Source organism: Anomaloglossus baeobatrachus, chromosome 6 (assembly GCF_048569485.1).
Source record: "Anomaloglossus baeobatrachus isolate aAnoBae1 chromosome 6, aAnoBae1.hap1, whole genome shotgun sequence".
In the NCBI taxonomy this organism is placed as follows: Eukaryota; Metazoa; Chordata; class Amphibia; order Anura; family Aromobatidae; genus Anomaloglossus; species Anomaloglossus baeobatrachus.
The window spans coordinates 421682030-421700021 of record NC_134358.1 but is presented as its reverse complement, the minus strand read 5'-3'; the positions used below and the strand labels follow the sequence as shown (position 1 = coordinate 421700021).

At 49.0% G+C, this 17992-nt stretch overlaps 1 protein-coding gene across 2 annotated transcripts in view; it reads left to right on the top strand.

The window, feature by feature from the left end:
* LARS2 (leucyl-tRNA synthetase 2, mitochondrial) overlaps positions 1-17992 on the top strand; it is a 315249-nt gene that overhangs the window by 65694 nt on the left and 231563 nt on the right. For both annotated transcript variants that reach the window (XM_075316613.1, XM_075316614.1), the window contains exon 5: positions 6038-6098. In XM_075316613.1, coding sequence (XP_075172728.1) covers positions 6038-6098 — 61 coding nt within the window. The remainder of the gene's footprint in view (positions 1-6037; positions 6099-17992) is intronic.

Below are 17992 nucleotides of genomic sequence, written 5' to 3'. Positions count from 1 at the left end.
CACTTTATGGTTATGTTTACATTTTCAGTACCTTGACACACCGCTTTTTTGTTTGCATGTCTATACAAAAATTTTAAATAATGATTTTTCTTGTTTAGATATATCATATATATCATTATACAGGGGGCCCTCAGCCAGAGTCAAAATCAATGGTATGTTGTCCTCACTGATAGATATTTATAACGGAACACGTCAGGGTTGCTCCTTGTTTCCCCTTTTATATGTCCTAATAATGGAAGGAATATTCTAAGCACGATATACTGAGGCTTAAGTGGGAGGCCTCTCTAAGTTTCTCCCCTGGATTGACTCAAAAAACAGAGGTTCACTTGGTCCTCAGGATGACCTTTTAACAGCTGCTCTGAGGATGTGGGATGCAGAGGTTGGCAGGGGCTATCTCTCTCAAGGTCCAGGACCCCTCTCAACCCTTTTCTATAACCCAGATTTCCCCCCTGGCTTGGGAGTGGATCGTTTTTTGGGTAGAACGTCGAGTGACCGCGCTTTCCCCCTCTGCCTCCTTCATTCTGCGCAAGCGCGGGCCTGCTGACCCCACGTTACCTCTTTCCCATCTTGCCCTGAGGCAGGAAATAGATGGGAGGAGCGCGGAGCAGGACAATCCTGCGTCTAATCCTGATCGGTGGCGTCCTGCTCCGCGCTCCTCCCATCTATTTCCTGCCTCAGGGCAAGATGGCAAAGAGGTATCAACGTGGGGTCAGCAGGCCCGCGCTTGCGCAGAACGAAGGAGGCAGAGGGGGAAAGTGCTGTCACACGATTATGGGCGGTTACTTGGTAATGAAAATCAAAGCACCGCCCATAATCTAAAGCAGCGGTGACACTGGGCACAGTGCTCATCCACGAGAGATAGGCACTGGGCATGCACAGGGACCTCTGGAGCACTGGGCGGCATCCACAGCTATAGAAATGAGCGATTGGGGACGGCCTAAAGCGGCAGAAGGCAGAATAACGGACACCAGGCAGCCCGCACCCGTGTACCATTTACAGTATCTGCATACAAAAAGGTACCACTTTATAAAGTCTTTATTTTGGTCAGAAAGGGGGCACAAGAACAACAGAAACATTACTAGAATGCAGCCCAGGAGCTGCAGAGGGGGAATCTTTTATGTTTAGTGCAAAATTTCTGCTGACAGGTTCCCTATAGACCTTGTGCGCACTGGGAAATGGAATTTTCTCGAGAAAATTCCGCATGCTCTCAAAGATTACCGCACCCGCGGTAAAAAACCGCGGGAAACCGCACCCGAAAACTGCATGCGGTTTGCTGCGGTTTTACCGCGGTATTATTCGCGGTATTGCCGCGGTTTTGCCGCGTGCGGGTTGGGATGTGCTTTATTGCATTCAATGCAATAAAGCACATTGAAAAAAAAAAAAGTCATTTAATTCTGAGATAGTAGATAGACAGAAGAATAGATAGAGGGATAGATAGACAGACAGAGGGATAGATAGATAGATGACAGATCGCTGCATTTCCCACGGTCGGCAGTGAGTTCACATTACCGGCCGTGGGAAATGACCGGTAATTACCTCTGCTGTCTGCTGCTTTCATTCAGCGCTGAGTCTGTGACAGTCGCGGCTGGATGGAAGCAGCGCAGGAGCTGTGGATTACGCCGGAGCTGTGGATTACGCCGGAGCTTTGGTGCGGGAGGGGTTAATAAAATGGTGAACGAGGCTTGTTTGTTTTATTTAAAATAAAGGATTTTTCGGTGTCTGTGTTTTTTTCACTTTACTTACGGGTTGATCATGTCAGCTGTCTCATAGACGCTGCCATGATCAAGCCTGGAGTTAATGGCGGTGGTCCCCCACCATCATTAACCCCTTGTATTACCTTGCTGTCACTGCTACACGGTGGCAAGAAGAGCCGAGGACACGCCGGTCCTGCCGCATAATGCATGCGACAGTCCCGGGGCAGCTGCGGCTGATATTCTCGGCTGCCGGAGGGGGAGTGAGGCGGGGGACATTAACCTTGCCCCTCTCCCTCCCCAGCCTGAGAATACCGGGCCGCCGCTGTGTGCTTACCTCGGCTGGAAGGTAAATATGCAGCGGAGCCCACGTTCTTTGTTTTCTATATTTCCGTTTTCTTTCTATGTGTGTTCTATGTGTCTATGTGTTCTATGTCTGTGATGTGTTCTGTGTCTGTGATGTGTGTGTTTACTCTGCACGGCTTCCTCTTCCTGTAATGACATCACTTCCCTGCAAAACCGCAGACAAGCGATGTACATTACCGGAGGTAAACCGCGAAATACCACATGGAATAACGCAGGAAAACGCAGTGAACCGCACAGAATTTGCTGCCTGCGTTATTCCCTGCGGGATTTCATGATTAACATTGGAGTCAATGGAGTGAAATCCCGCAGCGATGTGCGGAAAAGAAGTGACATGCAATTGTTTTTGCTGCGGGATTCCCGCAGCAAAACATGCAGCTGTCAAATTCCGCCCAGTGCGCACAGGATTTTTTTTCTCCATAGGATTTGCTGGTGATTCACTGCAGAGATGTTATGAACATTTTCTGCAGCGAAACATGAAGCAAATCCGCGGAAAATCCGCGGCAAAATCCGGTAAGTGCGCACATAGCCTTAAACCTAGATATATCATATATAGCTAGTGCCTATCTAACATTACCAACTCTATTGCATCTGTTCGTAACTTTTTACTGCTATTGTTGTATACAACAGACCAAACATTTTTTGGATATTTGGGAAATGTCTTTTTGATGTGCAGCGACACCCCATTCTTTGCAACTAGTTTGTCACATATTTCAAGTGATCAAGTATCATTATTTATATTGACCTTTCTCAGTTTTTCTTGTGTTGGTTCTTATATATTTTCCGCTAGGCTGCATTTATATCCACAACCCTTGCACTATTTACCATTGACCTATCTAGATAGAGATAGATAGATAGTTTTATATATATATATATATATATATATATATATATATATATATATATATATATGCTAGAAGGTGGCCCGATTCTACGCATCGGGTATTCTAGAATTTACGTATTGTGTAGTTCATGTATGATTTTTGTTATATATATATATATATAGATGTTGTTGTGTGTAGTTACCAAGTGTTTGTGTAGGGGCTGTACATGTTCTGGGTGTTGTCTGGGTGTGGTGGGGGGTGAGAGCGGTGTTGTATGTGTGTTGCGTGTGTTGCGTTGTTTGTGGAGCGCTGTGTGTCTGTAGCGTTGTGTGTGTTGCGCGGTTTGTGTGTGTGTGGTGTGTTTTGGGGGGAGGTATGTTTTGTGCAATGTGTGTGTTGTGCGGTATGTGCGTATATTTGTGTGTGCCGCGGTGTTTGTGTGTTGGGTGTTGTGTGTGTGGGTGTCTGTGTAGGTCAGTTGTTTGTGGTTCCCAGTGTGTGTGTGTGGTGTGTTGTGCAGTGCGCGCGCGTGTGTGTGTGGGTGTGTGTGTGTTGGGGGGAGGTGTGCACTTCCCATTGTGCTCCATCCCCCATGCAGCGCACTCCCCATCGTGCTCCATCCCCCATGCAGCGCACTCCCCATCGTGCTCCATCTCCCATGCTGCGCACTCCCAAACGTGCTCCATCCGCCATGCTGCGCACTCCCAAACGTGCTCCATCCGCCATGCTGCGCACTCCCAAACGTGCTCCATCCGCCATGCTGCGCACTCCCAAACGTGCTCCATCCGCCATACTCCGCACTCCCTATCGTGCTCCATTCCCCATGCAGCGCACTCCCCATCGTGCTCCATCCCCTATGCTGCGCACCCCCCATCGTGCTCCATCTCCCATGCTGCACACTCCCAAACGTGCTCCATCCGCCATGCTGCGCACTCCCAAACGTGGTCCATCCGCCATGCTGCGCACTCCCAAACGTGCTCCATCCACCATACTCCGCACTCCCCATCGTGCTGCATCCCCCATGCTGCGCACTCCCAAACGTGGTCCATCCGCCACCATGCTGCGCACTCCCAAACGTGCTCCATCCGCCATGCTGCGCACTCCCAAACGTGCTCCATCCGCCATGCTGCGCACTCCCAAACGTGCTCCATCCGCCATGCTGCGCACTCCTAAACGTGCTCCATCTGCCATGCTGCGCACTCCCAAACGTGCTCCATCCCCCATGCTGCGCACCCCCCATCGTGCTCCATCCCCCATGCTGCACCAGCATCAGCCTCTCTACCCGCAGCATCAGCCTCTCTACCCGCAGCATCAGCCTCTCTGCCCGCAGCATCAGCCTCTCTCCTCCCAGCATCAGCCTCTCTACCCGCAGCATCAGCCTCTCACCTCCCAGCATCAGCCTCTCTGTCCCCAGCATCAGCCTCTCTGTCCCCAGCATCAGCCTCTCTCATCCCAGCATCAGCCTCTCTCCTCCCAGCATCAGCATTTTCTGTCCCCAGCATCAGCCTCTCTCCTCCCAGCATCAGCCTTTTCTGTCCCTAGCATCAGCCTCTCTCCTCCCAGCATCAGCCTCTCTCCTCCCAGCATCAGCCTCTCTCCTCCCAGCCTACCCCAGCCTCAGCCTCTTTCCTCCCAGCATCAGCCTCTTTCCTCCCAGCATCAGCCTCTCTCCTCCCAGCATCAGCCTCTCTCCTCCCAGCATCAGCCTTTTCTGTCCCCAGCATCAGCCGCTCTCCTCCCAGCCTACCCCAGCCTCAGCCTCCCCCAGCATCAGCCTCCCCCAGCATCAGCCTCTCTCCTCCCAGCATCAGCCTCTCTCTTCCTAGCATCAGCCTCTCTCCTCCCAGCCTACCCCAGCCTCAGCCTCCCCCAGCATCAGCCTCTCTCCTCCCAGCATCAGCCTCTCTCCTCCCAGCATCAGCCTCTCCCCTCCCAGCATCAGCCTCCCCCAGCATCAGCCTCTCTTCTCTCAGCCTCCCCATCCCAGCCTTCCCCAGGATCAGCCTCTCTCTTCCCAGCCTCCTCCAGCACGCTGTGCTCCTCTGCCGACACTCACAGATCCGATCGCATACACTCACACACACACACACCCGATCGCATACACTCACACACACCCCCGATCGGATACACTCACACACACCCGATCGCATACACTCACGCACACACACATTGACGATATTACACATACGCGCTCACACTCACAACATCCGGAGATACCACATGCTTCTGGCCATGTGATCCTCCGGCAGGTCCTGGAAGCTCACAGCACAGTATCGCCGCCGAGAAGCAAGCGATATCCCAGGATGTTGTGAGTGTGTGGATGCGATGTGATGTGTGTGTGAGGTGTGTGTGAGAGTGAGTGTGATCTGATGTGTGTGTGTGTGTGTGCTGTTATGTGTGTGCGTGTGTGTATGTTCCGCCGCTGCAGGACCTTGATGCGCTGGTAACTATGCTACCATGGTTACCAGCGTATCTCGTCCCCCGCTCGCACGGGAGCCCACACCAGCATATGCCGGCCAGCCCCAGCAATGCGAGGGTTTGTGTCGGCTGGTTTGGCGGCGTACGCTGATGTCGACTCCCGGGGGTACAGTACTCACCTGGGAGTCATAGCTCCGTGTCGGTTCGGGGAATGCGTGGGGGGGGGGGGCCAGAGCTAGCGTGCATTGCGTGAGGGGGGCGGGGCGTGGCCGAGTTGCCAATGCCTGCAGGGTGCCGGGGCGAGAGGCCAATCTGTGGGGGGGGGAGCCTGGGCGAGCGGCCGGCCAATCCGTGTGGGGGCGCAGCCTGGGCGAGCGGCCAATCCGTGCGGGTGGGGCGGGGCCATGGCGAGCCCAGCGGCCAATCAGCTTTGTGTCACCGTAAGGACACAATTTTGGAGCAAGACAGACAGACAGACAGACAGACAGAATAAGGCAATTATATATATATAGATATATATATTATTCATTTTTGATATAGCTTTGAGACCGATCCAAATGGATGTGTCAGATGATTGGGAACAATCCCATAAAAATCTTGGAGGTCAACTCCAGCATCAGTTTCTCTCCAGTGTTTCATTACCACACCGGAGGATTATAATGACAGTTGCATAAATGAAAACCTGCTATTACCTGGGCAGATATTTGCATTTAATCCTTGTTGTGTGATTGTATTTTGCAGCAATATTGAGCACATGAGGCAGCAGCTAGAAAGAATTGGCCTATCGTTTAGCTGGGATAGGGTAAGTACCATATTTTTCGCTTTATAAGACACACCTGATTATAAGACGCACCCCCAAATTTGGTGAAGGAAAAGAGAATTTTTTTTTTTTAATGTTAAATGGGGTCCATCTTATAATGCCAGTGTCTGTCTAACAAATCATATAGGGTATATGTCCCTCATAGACCACCATCCTAAAGTTAGCCCCCCTTAATCTGGACATGTCCCCCTGTGCTGCCCATGGCCCCTATAGATGGTACACCTCCCCTGTGTTTGATATGGCCCCCATGTGTGCTGTCCATGGCCCCTATAGATGGCACATCTCCCCTGTGTTTGATATGGCCCCCATGTGTGCTGTCCATGGCCCCTATAGATGGCACATCTCCCCTGTGTTAAATATGCCCCCCATGTGTGCTGCCCATGGCCACTATAGATGACACATCTCCCCTGTGTTAGATATGGCCCCCATGTGTGCTGCCCATGGCCACTATAGATGGCACATCTCCCCTGTGTTAGATATGCCCCTCATGCTGCTGCCCATAATAAAGTAATCAAAACCATATAATTTGTATCTAGAATAGAGGATATACTACCATATAACCATGAAAAACCTCTAAAAAAACAATTTTATTAAATATTCATTAAAATACTTCCAATCTAAAAACTTTGGGGTCATACCCAGTAGTTCAACACTAGACAAAAAGTCGTGATTGTGAATAGTGTATAAGGTCCTAAAAATAGGGCAGTAGGCCAAGGGCGTGCGCCCCCCGTTCGTGATTTTTAGGGGGTATCGCAATATGGAGGGACCTAGTGTTCCCTAATGTTTATCCCTACCTGGCAACGGAGGTGAATACACCTTAAAGTTTTTGGGTGCCCCCGTTCCTCGGTGGCTAGCCCTAAATGCCCCTGTCACTATTCCTGGCCTATAACCACCACCAGTGCATTTGTGTTGGGGTCCGGCTGCTGTCCTGGATTACCCCGTCACGTGCTGATTGTAATGGTGAGTCATTGCCACAGTGAAACGCTGCTATTCCAAGCACTCACTGTTTTCAGACCCTCCCTTATGATGCATTGTTGATCTGGGAGGAGATTTTCACCATTACAATCAGCACGTGACGGGGTAATCCAGGACAGCAGCCGGACCCCCACAGGGTAACTGAAAACGACCTAATTATAGGAAGGATATATGGAAGCATGAGATTGATGGCCTAATTTGGATAGTGACAACTTGCAATTTACATCTCCCCTGATGAACCCCACTATATTGGGGAGAAACGCGTCGGGAGCAATGGGAGTAATAACAGTCCTGGCAAGATAAGTACTAGGACAGTTGGGCCTATCATACCTTCTGTCAAGACCTTTTTTCATCTCCCCAGAAATCCCTTTGATATCTCCCTCAACAATATGATGTACTAGCTGAATTAATGATTGAGGGCGGATAGTGTTTGAAACTATATAACTGGAATACTGGTGATGTACAATATCTGTGTTTGATTTATATAAGGTCTTGACATAGGACTTTTGACGCATGACCACTTAATCACCCCAACACAATGCACTGGTGGTGGTTATAGGCCAGGAATAGTGACAGGGGCATTTAGGGCTAGCCACCGAGGAACGGGGGCACCCAAAAACTTTAAGGTGTATTCACCTCCGTTGCCAGGTAGGGATAAACATTAGGGAACACTAGGTCCCTCCATCCCATATTGCGATACCCCCTAAAAATCACGAACGGGGGGCGCACACCCTTGGCCTACTGCCCTATTTTTAGGACCTTATACACTATTCACAATCACGACTTTTTGTCTAGTGTTGAACTACTGGGTATGACCCCGAAGTTTTTAGATTGGGAGTATTTTAATGAATATTTAATACAATTGTTTCTTTGTCGCTCCATTGGGAGACCCAGACAATTGGGTGTATAGCTATGCCTCCGGAGGCCACACAAAGTATTACACTAAAAGTGTAACGCCCCTCCCCTTCTGCCTATACACCCCCCGTGCTCACGGGCTCCTCAGTTTTTATGCTTTGTGCGAAGGAGGCAGACATCCACGCATAAGCTCCACAACTTAGTCAGCAGCAGCAGTGGGATCCGGATCGGTCTCCAGGCACTGGGACCGTGCTCCCTCCGCAGCCTCTGGGAATCTGCAGGATAGGAGCTGGGTATCGTCAGGGACAAGGCCCTGCTACTATGAGGTACTCTGTGTCCCCGTGGGGACCGCGCATGGAGCGCTGGTGCCATACTCATTACAGCACTGCTGGGTGTGTTAGTGCGCCGGGGACTACCGCGCATGGAGCGCTTGTGCCATACACATTGCAGCACTGCTGGGTGTGTTAGTGCGCCGGGGACTACCGCGCATGGAGCGCTTGTGTCATACACATCGCAGCACTGCTGGGTGTGTTAGTGCGCCGGGGACTACCGCGCGACCGCGCTCATTGCCGGCCGCGCTTATAACTTTAGTCCCCGGCTTCTGCGGCCTAGTGTCGTATATTCCCGCCCACAGGCCTGCCAGTCAGGGGAAGGGCGGGACGCTGCACAGATCGTCAGCGCTGAGGGCTGGAGCATACATTAGTATCCTCCTCCCTCCTCACTCAGTACACTGGGGCACTGGATTCCCGCACTTTTCTTGGGCACGCCCACGGTTCCCTCCTCCCCACAGAACGCCGGCAGCCATTCCTGTCAGCGATTCAGACGCTGGAGGGGAGAGACAACACAGGGAGACCCAGGCAGGGAATCTGGTGATCACACAACCGCTCTGAGCGGTCGGTAAGCAGCACCTGTGGTGCTGGCCCCACAGAGTACCGAAGTGTATATATATATATATAGGTATACATTTGCACTGTGCGGTCGCTCTATTGTTTTGTGGCTATATACCCTCCTGTTGTTCTCAGAGGAGACAACATGTCATCAAAAGGCAAGGGTGCCAAAGCACAGGAGTACTTTGCAACCTGTACCTCATGTAAAGCTGTACTACCGGCAGGTTCCACTGACCCTCATTGTGTGCAATGCTTGGCCCCTGTAGCACTTACTCAGCCGGAGCTGGTGGCCCAGGTAGAACCACCTGCTACCACTGTCCAGGTGACAGGGACGGAGTTTGCAGCCTTTGCTGACAAACTGTCTGAGAATATGGACAAATGGTCTGCTAAAATACTGGAAGCATTACAGTTCAGACCGGTGATCCAGGCCCCGGGCGCTGTCCAATCCTTGACCCCTGGTCCCCCTCAATTGGAACAGCAATGTGCCCCTGGGGTAACCCATAGGTCCCAGGGTGAGGTCTCTAACACGGACCGCAGTCCCAGACCACCCAAGCGGGGTCGCTGGGAAATTCCCTCCACTTCATCACACTGTTCAGGGTCCCAGCAGGGGGACTCTCTGGAGGATGAAGCGGAGGTATCAGATCAGGATTCTGATCCTGAAGCCGCTCTCAACCTAGATACACCTGAAGGTGACGCAGTAGTGAATGATCTTATAGCGACCATCAATCAGGTGTTGGATATTTCTCCCCCAGCTCCTCCAATTGAGGAGTCTGCTTCTCAGGAGAAATTCCGTTTCAGGTTTCCCAAGCGTACATTAAATATGTTTCTGGATCACTCAGACTTCAGAGAGGCAATTCAGAAAAATCGGGACTGTACAGACAAGCGTTTTTCCAAGCGCCTTAAGGACACACGTTATCCCTTCCCCCCGAGGTTGTCAAGGGCTGGACTCAGTGTCCTAAGGTGGGTCCTCCAATCTCCAGACTGGCGGCTAGATCCATAGTTGCAGTGGAAGATGGGGCTTCACTCAAAGATGCCACTGACAGACAGATGGAACTATGGTTGAAATCCATCTATGAAGCTATCGGCGCGTCTTTTGCTCCAGCATTCGCAGCCGTATGGGCACTCCAAGCTATCTCAGCTTGTCAGGCGCAGATCAATGCACTAACACGTACATCTGCCCCGCAAGTGGTGTCCTTAACCACTCAGGCGTCGGCGTTTGCGTCCTACGCCATTAATGCTATCCTGGACTCGGCGAGCCGTACGGCGGTGGCATCCGCCAATTCGGTGGTACTCCGCAGAGCCATGTGGCTACGTGAATGGAAGGCAGACTCTGCTTCCAAAAAGTTTTTAACCGGTTTGCCATTGTCTGGCGACCGCTTGTTTGGTGAGCGATTGGATGAAATCATTAAACAATCCAAGGGAAAGGATTCATCCTTACCCCAGTCCAAACCAAACAGACCTCAACCACGGAAGGTACAATCGAGGTTTCGGTCCTTTCGGACCGCGGGCAGGTCTCAATTTTCCTCGTCCAAAAGGCCTCAGAAAGATCAGAGGAACTCCGATGCATGGCGGTCTAAGTCACGTCCTAAAAAGACCGCCGGAGGAACCGCTCCCAAAGCGGCTTCCTCATGACTTTCGGCCTCCTCAAACCGCATCCTCGGTCGGTGGCAGGCTCTCCCGCTTTTGCGACGCCTGGCTGCCACAAGTAAAAGACCGATGGGTGAGAGACATTCTATCTCAAGGTTACAGGATAGAGTTCAGCTCTCGTCCTCCGTCTCGATTCTTCAGAACATCTCCGCCCCCCGACAGAGCCGAGGCTCTTCTGCAGGCGGTGTGCACTCTGAAGGCGGAAGGAGTGGTGATCCCTGTTCCTCTTCAGCAACGGGGTCACGGTTTTTACTCCAACTTGTTCGTGGTGCCAAAAAAGGACGGATCCTTCCGTCCTGTTCTGGACCTAAAACTGCTCAACAAGCATGTGAAAACCAGGCGGTTCCGGATGGAATCTTTCCGCTCCGTCATCGCCTCAATGTCCCAAGGAGATTTCCTGGCATCAATAGACATCAAAGATGCTTATCTCCACGTACCGATTGCACCAGAGCATCAACGCTTCCTGCGTTTCGCCATAGGGGACGAACACCTTCAGTTCGTGGCACTGCCTTTTGGCCTGGCGACAGCCCCACGGGTCTTCACCAAGGTCATGGCAACAGTGGTGGCAATCCTACACTCTCAGGGACACTCGGTGATCCCTTACTTAGACGATCTGCTTGTCAAGGCGCCCTCTCAAGGGGCATGCCAACACAGCCTGAACACTGCTCTGGAAACTCTCCAGAGTTTCGGGTGGATCATCAATTTCCCAAAGTCAAATCTGACACCGGCCCAATCACTGACATATCTTGGCATGGAGTTTCATACTCTCTCAGCGATAGTGAAGCTTCCGCTGAACAAACAGCGTTCACTACAGACAGGGGTGCAATCTCTCCTTCAAGGTCAGTCACACCCCCTGAGGCGCCTCATGCACTTCCTAGGGAAGATGGTGGCAGCAATGGAGGCAGTTCCTTTTGCGCAGTTTCAACTGCGCCCACTTAAATGGGACATTCTTCGCAAATGGGACAGGAAGTCGACGTCCCTCGACAGGAACGTCTCCCTTTCTCGGGCAGCCAAAGCTTCCCTTCAGTGGTGGCTTCTCCCCACTTCTCTGTCGAAGGGGAAATCCTTCCTGCCCCCATCCTGGGCGGTGGTCACGACGGACGCGAGCCTGTCAGGGTGGGGAGCGGTCTTTCTCCACCACAGGGCTCAGGGTACTTGGACTCAGACAGAGTCCTCCCTTCAGATCAATGTTCTGGAGATAAGGGCAGTGTATCTTGCCCTAAAGGCGTTCCAGCCGTGGCTGGAAGGAAAACAGATCCGAATTCAGTCGGACAACTCCACAGCGGTGGCATACATCAACCACCAAGGCGGGACACGCAGTCGGCAAGCCTTCCAGGAAGTCCGGCGGATTCTGCTGTGGGTGGAAGCCACAGCCTCCACCATATCCGCAGTTCACATCCCGGGCGTAGAAAACTGGGAAGCAGACTTTCTCAGTCGCCAGGGCATGGACGCAGGGGAATGGTCCCTTCACCCGGACGTATTTCAGGAGATCTGTTGCCGCTGGGGCAGGCCGGACGTTGACCTAATGGCGTCCAGGCACAACAACAAGGTCCCGACATTCATGGCACGGTCCCAAGATCACAGAGCTCTGGCGGCAGACGCCTTAGTTCAGGATTGGTCGCAGTTTCAACTCCCTTATGTGTTTCCTCCTCTGGCACTGTTGCCCAGAGTGTTACGCAAGATCAGGGCCGACTGCCGCCGCGCCATCCTCGTCGCCCCAGACTGGCCGAGGAGGTCGTGGTACCCGGATCTGTGGCATCTCACGGTCGGCCAACCGTGGGCACTACCAGACCGACCAGACTTGCTGTCTCAAGGGCCGTTTTTCCATCTGAATTCTGCGGCCCTCAACCTGACTGTGTGGCCATTGAGTCCTGGATCCTAGCGTCTTCAGGATTATCTCAAGAGGTCGTTGCCACTATGAGACAGGCTAGGAAGCCAACGTCCGCCAAGATCTACCACAGGACGTGGAAAATATTCCTGTCGTGGTGCTCTGCTCAGGGTTTTTCTCCCTGGCCATTTACCTTGCCCACTTTTCTGTCCTTCCTTCAATCCGGATTGGAAAAGGGTTTGTCGCTCGGCTCCCTTAAGGGACAAGTCTCTGCGCTCTCTGTGTTTTTTCAGAAGCGCCTAGCCAGACTTCCACAGGTACGCACGTTCCTGCAGGGGGTTTGTCACATCGTCCCTCCTTACAAGCGTCCGTTAGAACCCTGGGATCTGAACAGGGTGCTGATGGTTCTGCAGAAACCACCGTTCGAGCCAATGAGGGATATTTCTCTCTCACGCCTTTCGCAGAAAGTGGTTTTTCTAGTAGCAGTCACTTCACTTCGGAGAGTGTCTGAGCTAGCAGCGTTGTCGTGCAAAGCTCCTTTCCTGGTGTTTCACCAGGACAAGGTGGTTCTGCGTCCGGTTCCGGAATTTCTCCCTAAGGTGGTATCCCCTTTTCATCTCAATCAGGATATCTCCTTACCCTCTTTTTGTCCTCATCCAGTTCACCAATGTGAAAAGGATTTGCACTTGTTAGATCTGGTGAGAGCACTCAGATTCTACATTTCTCGTACGGCGCCCCTGCGCCGCTCGGATGCACTCTTTGTCCTTGTCGCTGGCCAGCGTAAAGGGACACAAGCTTCCAAATCAACCCTGGCTCGGTGGATCAAGGAACCGATTCTCGAAGCTTATCGTTCATCGGGGCTTCCGGTTCCCTCAGGGCTGAAGGCTCATTCTACCAGGGCCGTGGGAGCGTCCTGGGCCTTGCGGCACCAGGCTACGGCTCAGCAGGTGTGTCAGGCAGCTACCTGGTCGAGCCTGCACACTTTCACGAAACACTATCAGGTGCATACCTATGCTTCGGCAGATGCCAGCCTAGGTAGGCGAGTCCTTCAGGCGGCGGTTGCCCACCTGTAGGACGGAGCCGTTTACGGCTCTATTATGAGGTATTATTTACCCACCCAGGGACTGCTTTTGGACGTCCCAATTGTCTGGGTCTCCCAATGGAGCGACAAAGAAGAAGGGAATTTTGTTTACTTACCGTAAATTCCTTTTCTTCTAGCTCCAATTGGGAGACCCAGCACCCGCCCCTGTTTTTTGTGTGCACATGTTGTTCATGTTGAATGGTTCAGTTCTCCGATATTCCTTCGGATTGAATTTCCTTTAAACCAATTTATAATTTTTTCCTCCTTCTTGCTTTTGCACCAAAACTGAGGAGCCCGTGAGCACGGGGGGTGTATAGGCAGAAGGGGAGGGGCGTTACACTTTTAGTGTAATACTTTGTGTGGCCTCCGTAGGCATAGCTATACACCCAATTGTCTGGGTCTCCCAATTGGAGCTAGAAGAAAAGGAATTTACGGTAAGTAAACAAAATTCCCTTCTTTTTTAGAGGTTTTTCATGGTTATATGGCCAAAATAAAATAAAACACTCTTTCCTTACCTTCTCAGCGCTGTCCCTCCTGTGTCTCCCACCTCGCAGTTGAGCTCCGGCTTCCTGCACTTCCTGGTTCTTGCTGCCGGTCATGTGATCGGCACGGCAGAGTGATATCATCTCTGCGTGCCTTATCACAGACAACAGCAGCAGGAGACCGGAGATCAGCGCTGGAGGTAAGTAAAGCTTTTATTATTTTACTATGGGCAGCAGCACGGGGGCCATATCTAACACAGGGGGATCATGTGCGATCAAAGAAGGGTGCAGGCAGATATAATATGCCCCGCTGCCCCAGCCCCTCAGCGCGATGCAGTGTCAGCACCACGCTGCTGATGGACAGCGGCTGTGCATATTATATGAGCGGGAGCAGGAGATCAAACGCTGCCACTCGCAGCTGTCACCTGCCCCCAGCACCGTTCCAGAGCGGACCCTGCAGTGTGTATATATATATATATATATATGTACACCCCCCCGTATATTCGGTTTATAAGACGCACCCCCTACTTTCCCCCAAAATTTGGGGGAACAAAAGTGCGTCTTATAAAGCGAAAAATACGATAGATGTTTTCTTTGCTTTTTGGTGATATTCTTCACTATGCCATATGCCTCCCAAAAGATTATTTTTTTCAAAATTTTAGTGCTAAACGTAAAAAAAAAAGTTGTCCTAGAATTAAATAAATGGAAGGAAGTTCCTGCAATAAGCAAATTATTAGGGATCATTGTCATAATCAGGTTAAAGTTGGTTGAAAGTGGGAAAACTTCCTTAATTCGGGCAACTTATGTCATGTACTGTTTAATTTATCCTTGTGTATATCCTTCAATTCTGGTTACCTAACCGAATAATAGAGCGCTGCTTTATTTTATCGATATTACATATTTTGAGGCAAAGCAGCCTATACAGTGCCTTGCGAAAGTATTCGGCCCCCTTGAATTTTTCAACCTTTTCCCACATTTCAGGCTTCAAACATAAAGATAAAAATGTTATTGTTCTGGTGAAGAATCAACAACAAGTGGGACACAATTGTGCAGTTGAACTAAATTTATTGCTTATTTTAAACTTTTATAAAAAATAATAAACTGAAAATTGGGGCGTGCAATATTATTAGTCCCCTTTAAGTTAATACTTTGTAGCACCATGTTTTGCTTCGATTACAGCTGCAAGTCGCTTGGGGAATGTGTCTATCAGTTTTGCACATCGAGAGACTGAAATTCTTGCCCATTCATTCTTCCTTTGCAAACAGCTTAAGCTGAGTGAGGTTGGATGGAGAGCGTTTGTGAATAGCAGTTTTCAGCTCTTTCCACAGATTCTCGATTGGATTCAGGTCTGGACTGTGACTTGGCCATTCTAACACCTGGATATGTTTATTTGTGAACCATTCCATTGCAGATTTTGCTTTATGTTTGGGATCATTGTCTTGTTGAAAGACAAATCTCTGTCCCAGTCTCATGTCTTTTGCAGACTCCAACAGGTTTTCTTCAAAAATGGTCCTGTATTTGGCTCCATCCATCTTCCCATCGATTTTAACCATCTTCCCTGTCCCTGCTGAAGAAAAGCAGGCCCATACCATGATGCTGCCACCATCATGTTTGACAGTGGGGATGGTGTGTTCAGGGTGATGAGCTGTGTTGCTTTTACGCCAAACATATCGTTTGGCATTGTGCCCAAATAGTTCAATTTTGGTTTCATCTGACCAGAGCACCTTCTTCCACATGTTTGGTGTGTCTCCCAGGTGGCTTGTGGCAAACTTTAAACGACACTTTTTATGGATATCTGAGAGAAATGGCTTTCTTCTTGCCACTCTTCCATAAAGGCCAGATTTGTGCATTGTACGACTGATTGTTGTCCTATGGACAGACTCTCCCACCTCAGCTGTAGATCTCTGCAGTTCAACCAGAGTGATCATGGGCCTCTTGGCTGCATCTCTGATCAGTCTTCTCCTTGTTTGAGATGAAAGTTTGGATGGACGGCCGGGATTTGGTAGATTTTCAGTGGTATGATACCCCTTCCATTTCAATATGATCACTTGCACAGTGCTCCTTGGGATGTTTAAAGTTTTGGAAATCTTTTTGTAACCAAATCTGGCTGTAAACTTCTCCACAACAGTATCACGGACCTGCCTGTTGTGTTCCTTGGTCTTCATGATTCTATCTGCGCTTTAAACAAAATACTGAGACTATCACAGAGCAGGTGCATTTATAAGGAGACTTGATTACACACAGGTGGCTTATATTCATCATCATCAGTCATTTAGGACAACATTGGATTATTCCGAGATCTTCAATGAACTTCTGGAGTGAGTTTGCTGCACTGAAAGTAAAGGGGACGAATAATATTGCACGCCCCACTTTTCAGTTAATTATTTTTTTAAAAAGTTTAAAATAAGCAATAAATTTTGTTCAACTTCACAATTATGTCCCACTTGTTGATTCTTCACCATAGCATTAAAATTTATATCTTTATGTTTAAAGCCTGAAATGTGGGAAAAGGTTGAAAAATTCAAGGGAGCCGAATACTTTCGCAAGGCACTGTATATGTAAAGGAGGTGCAGACATGATTTATAGTGCATAAGATACATAATAAGGGCTTACAATTTACCGTACCTGCTATGAACAGGAAAAGACAGGGTGTAATTTCTTTTTTTGTATCACTTTAAATAAAAGGAAAAAGGAGGTAAGTTCCAAACTGGACTAGGGAAATGCAGTGGATGTTGTCTATATGGAGTTTTCAAGGTGTTTGATATGGTGCTACACAAAAGGTTGGTACATAAAATGAGAATAATGAAAATAGGGGAAAATATGTGTAACTGGGTTAAAAATTGGCTCAGTGATAAGAAACTAAGGGTGATTCTTAATGGAGCACATTTGGATTGGGTCACCGTTAACAGTGTGGTAGCACAAGGGTCAGTATTGGGCCCTCTTCTTTTTAACATATTTATCAATGAACTTTGTAGGGGGCATACAGAGTAGAATTTCAATATTTGCAGATCTCAAACTCTGTCATGTCAGAGCAGTATGAGTTCATATTACAGAAGGATATATTAAAGCTGAAGGCTTGGACTGAGAAATGGCAATTGAAGTTTAATGTGGATAAATGTAAGGTCATGCACTTGGGCAGAAGAAATAAAACTTATAGAATTTACAAAAAATATTGTAAAACATTGAGTAAAACTGTCAATGAAAAAGACTTGGGTATATGAGGAACAGCAAACTGTACTTTATTGACCAATGTTTTGAAGTTTTGATTTTCAGGCTCCATATCTCACCATACACTACAGCTTTGAACATGGGACTACCTTCATTTTATACACCATCATCTTGGCTATGTGATACATAAATTTGACTTGCAACTATTAACATATGATTAGTTATGCAGATTCTTATGACGCTGCATTGTTACTGTTTTACTCCTGGTGGTGGAAAAATCTTTTTTTCTTCGTGTATACTACAGATTACAGCTATTTGTAAATGTCAGCCTGTTCTATAGCTTCTGCGTTGCACTGGCTATCATTGATAGCAGAATGGGTTAACTGAGAATTTGTCAGTGAACTAATTCAGATTAAATTACAGGAGAGATTGCATTGTTTGTCTATCTTTTTCTGAGCTCTTCCCAGCTGATTTATTGCGTCATACCACATCAATGTTATGTGCAATGAAGCAACGAGCCTGTAAAAGCCAAACATTGATTTTTTTTTTTATTTCACCCAATTCAAAAAATGATTTTTATCCCCAAATATATGCATTTCAGTTGGAAAAATAATTGTCCCCAAAGGGGGGGGGGGGGCATTCCCTTTAGTTATGAATTAGCTCTACCTGATCCACGAATGGGTTTTCACATGATGAGCTTGCTTTACCACTTTCTTTTTTTCCATATCCTAGTAATATGTTATTACTTTATCTGAATTTCCCTCTAAAGTAAACATCTGAATTTCTTTTAAAGATAATAATATATATATTTTTGCTGTCTCCTAGTATTGGGTCACAGATGGCACTGGCCTATAGATAAAGACAGGAGAGACACATTGTGCCTTTTGGGCAGCTTTGATCCCATAGAAATCTAGAAAACAATAAGACATAAAACACAGAGTTGAACAGATGAC